Here is a 3,076-nt window from a genome sequence, read left to right on the forward strand (position 1 = left end):
GCTCTGTTCACCCAGTTAAATAATTCATCGGTCATCTGGCGTCACCCGACAGCTGGATGGTGTTTCATCTCTACCGAGACCCAATCCCCACCGGTGAGCGCAGCCACGTGCCTATGCGCACCCCAAAAGAGGTGAGGTCCCCGCGGTGCACACCGGCAGGTACCGGACGCTCATCCCATCGCATCCCTCCTCCCCAGTGCCTGCCGCCACATCTCGGCTTCTCCCTTACCTGCTTTCTCCAGGTTCATGGTGGAGGCTGCCTGCACCAGTGTGGCAGCTGCTGGCTTGCAGGGGGTCACTGGCAGCTCCTCCATGGCTGGTGTCGGGGCCTGGTGCCGGCTCTCCTCCTGCCGCTCGCCTGCCGTCTCCTGCAGGGCCTGCGTCTGCGAGAAGAAACAGGACGGAGAGCTGAGATGCAGCAACTGTGCCCATCGTGGTGGACACAGTACCGTCAGCCAGCATTTCACCGGGCTGGCCAGGAGGAGTGAGCAGGGAGGAGGTTGCAGAGGACAGTGGGACCCAAGGAAACCCTCCAAACAAGGGATTTTGGTTTTGGGAAGCTGCTGCCATGCACTTACTGTGTTGCTTTTAGTTCTCCCCATAAACAACTCCTTCCCTCAGCTTGGTCATGCAGATATACTGAATATTACCTATTTTTCTCTCTATGGCCTTAAAAAAAAGAGACCCTGGCTTGGCCAGCAGGGTTGAATGCGAAGTTGCTCGCTGGTGAGCCATGGCTCAGGTAATGCCATGCCCCATGGAATGGAGCACAGCTCCGAAAAAAAAAAAAAAAACCCAGAGAAAAAAATCTGGAAGGAGGAAAAGGAATATAGAGAAGGTCCCAAATTTCTGTATTTACCATATTTATCACTGGCTTGCAAAGAAAAAAAAGAAACTGTTATTTTTTATCAAGCACTATGGCACAGATACTTTTGGAAAGCTGTGCTGCTGATCAGCTGAGTCCATAGAATTGCTCCTCGCCCTGCTCAAAAGTGTCTTTTCTTACTTATTATCTTATCTCAGAGCCCATGGCATCACCCCCCGGGCCAGCAATGCCGGGGAAACCCATCTAACCCCAGGAGAGGGGCGAATACTTGCTACATGCCAAGTATTTCTGAGAATAATTGGGAAGGAGGCAGTGGGAACATCCTCCTGGAGAAGCCACGTGTCTGCGGTGCCTCTGGTGTCTGCGGTGCCTCTTCGTTTGAGATTCCGGGAGGGTTTTGCCAGAGGGAATTCATCAAGGTTGGTGTGAGATAAGAAGGTGTTTTCCTTCTTTTCAAAGAAGGGGAATTTAAATGATTTGCCCGAAGCCCAGAATGAACTGGTGGCAGCAACACCATTACACGGTGTCCTGACACTGTCCCTGGCCGCGGTAGCCTTTCTCCTCCTCCTCCTCCTCCATCCCGTTAGCAAACACCATCTCACAGTGCTGCATTTTCTCATCACCCTTCTGCCTTAAGCTCTCCTGCCCATCTGACCCAGAAATGACCCAGAAACTGTTATTCTGGGCTGTTCCCCAGCATTTTTTTGATGCCTTCTGACTTCCCGGAGATGCTCTTCCCTCCCCACTCAGGCAGCAGCTCCGCGGAAACCAGCTGTGGTGATGGGAGGGGGACCATCCAGCTCCGCCCCGAGGGATGGCCCAGCAGGGTGCGGGGCATCCTTCTCACCAGGCCAAAAAACGCCCTCCCCACCCGAGCCGCAGCCTCACCTGGAGAGCCAGGCAGAGCCCACCAGCTTCTGCAGTGTCTGGCCAGCTCACGCCAAGGATTTTATGGTGAACCAATGTAGGCAGCAGAGGAAGCTGGGGAGAGGCACCCACTCCGCTCCTGGTGACCAGTGTGTCCCACCCACGGCCTGAGATGGAGTGAAAAGCATCACTGGATCAACCTGAGAGCCCAGGATGGACACACAGCCTTTGGCCTCGCGCCACAAACCTACCTCCTCCTCCCCTCTGCCGTCACCACACTGGTGTGGCAGAGACGTTGCATGAGTTTTATTAAAAATGTTAATATGTTAATTAGAAAAATTAGCCCTTCAGGGGGCGGATACCAGTTGCCAACAACTAGTAATGAGAATTCAGGGTGTAGCATCCGTCTGTCCTCTGCAGGACCAAATCTGTACCTGCACTGGGGACATCCCATCCCTGCCCCCCACCAAGCCGCTCTGCTTCCCGCAATCCTATCTCAGAAAAGCCGCCAAAGCCAGCTTGCATTACCAAAACTGGACAGACGGACCCTGCCAGCGACACCTCCCTCCACTGCCCCCAAATATTTCCTTTATTTGTCACGCGGCCAAACCCGAAAGCAGACAGGGCAGCAGCTCCCTGCCCTTCTGAGCTGCACAGAAGGAAAATAGGATCTCGAGGAGCTTTTTCCCGTGGCCATGTCCTCCTCTGCCATGGGAAAAGTGGTGGGAGAGGGCTATGTCCCAACAGGAGCTGCTTGGGGACCCTGTGCCCCCTTCCCCATCCTCCTGCCACAAGTGCTGCCACCACCGCAGCCAGCCCAACAGCTTCTCTGGTGGGCCAGAAAAAAAATCAACAACCCACAAATAAAACCTCACTAATGAAGTCTTTTTTTTTCCCTAAAATCATTCGGAGGCACTTGGGCCCGAGGTGGAAGCAGCATCTGGAGGGAGATGTGCCCCGATGAAGTCAGTCCAGCGCTCTGGACCTCTTCCCAGCCTGTAATTAGCCATAACATTTTGTGCACATCATGAAAAACGAGCGTTTCCAAAGCGCTGGTCAATGTCCAGATAAAAAGCATTGAGTTGCCCATCCCGGCACGAGCAGCGGGAGCTGCTGGGCAGAGGAAGCACTGAAAAATACCCATTTTTGGAGGCTTTGATGCCAACCAGTGTTCAGCTGGGCTAGCCCGAATGCCAGGGAGGAAGCAGCACCCAGCTAAGCGGCTGCCAGCACGTTGGGATGGCAAACGCTGAAGTCAACAGCAAAAAAAGCCCAAATGGGGGGAGTCCAGCCTCCCCCTTTCCCCAAATCCATCCGGCACCACTGCGAGGGAGGTGGGAAGGGCTGTTTGCCGACAAGCGGCTGCAGGGTGGGGCAACCAGC

The 3,076-nt window shown here is 54.4% G+C and overlaps 1 protein-coding gene across 1 annotated transcript in view; it reads right to left on the bottom strand.

Moving 5' to 3' along the window:
* Positions 1 to 170: 170 nt before the first annotated feature.
* CNGB1 (cyclic nucleotide gated channel beta 1) overlaps positions 171 to 3,076 on the bottom strand; it is a 37,738-nt gene continuing 34,832 nt past the window's right edge. Inside the window, exon 19 of the mRNA XM_009894505.1 lies at positions 171 to 383. Coding sequence (XP_009892807.1) covers positions 171 to 383 — 213 coding nt within the window. The remainder of the gene's footprint in view (positions 384 to 3,076) is intronic.

Source organism: Charadrius vociferus, unplaced genomic scaffold (assembly GCF_000708025.1).
Source record: "Charadrius vociferus isolate BGI_N301 unplaced genomic scaffold, ASM70802v2 scaffold621, whole genome shotgun sequence".
Lineage (NCBI taxonomy): Eukaryota > Metazoa > Chordata > Aves > Charadriiformes > Charadriidae > Charadrius > Charadrius vociferus.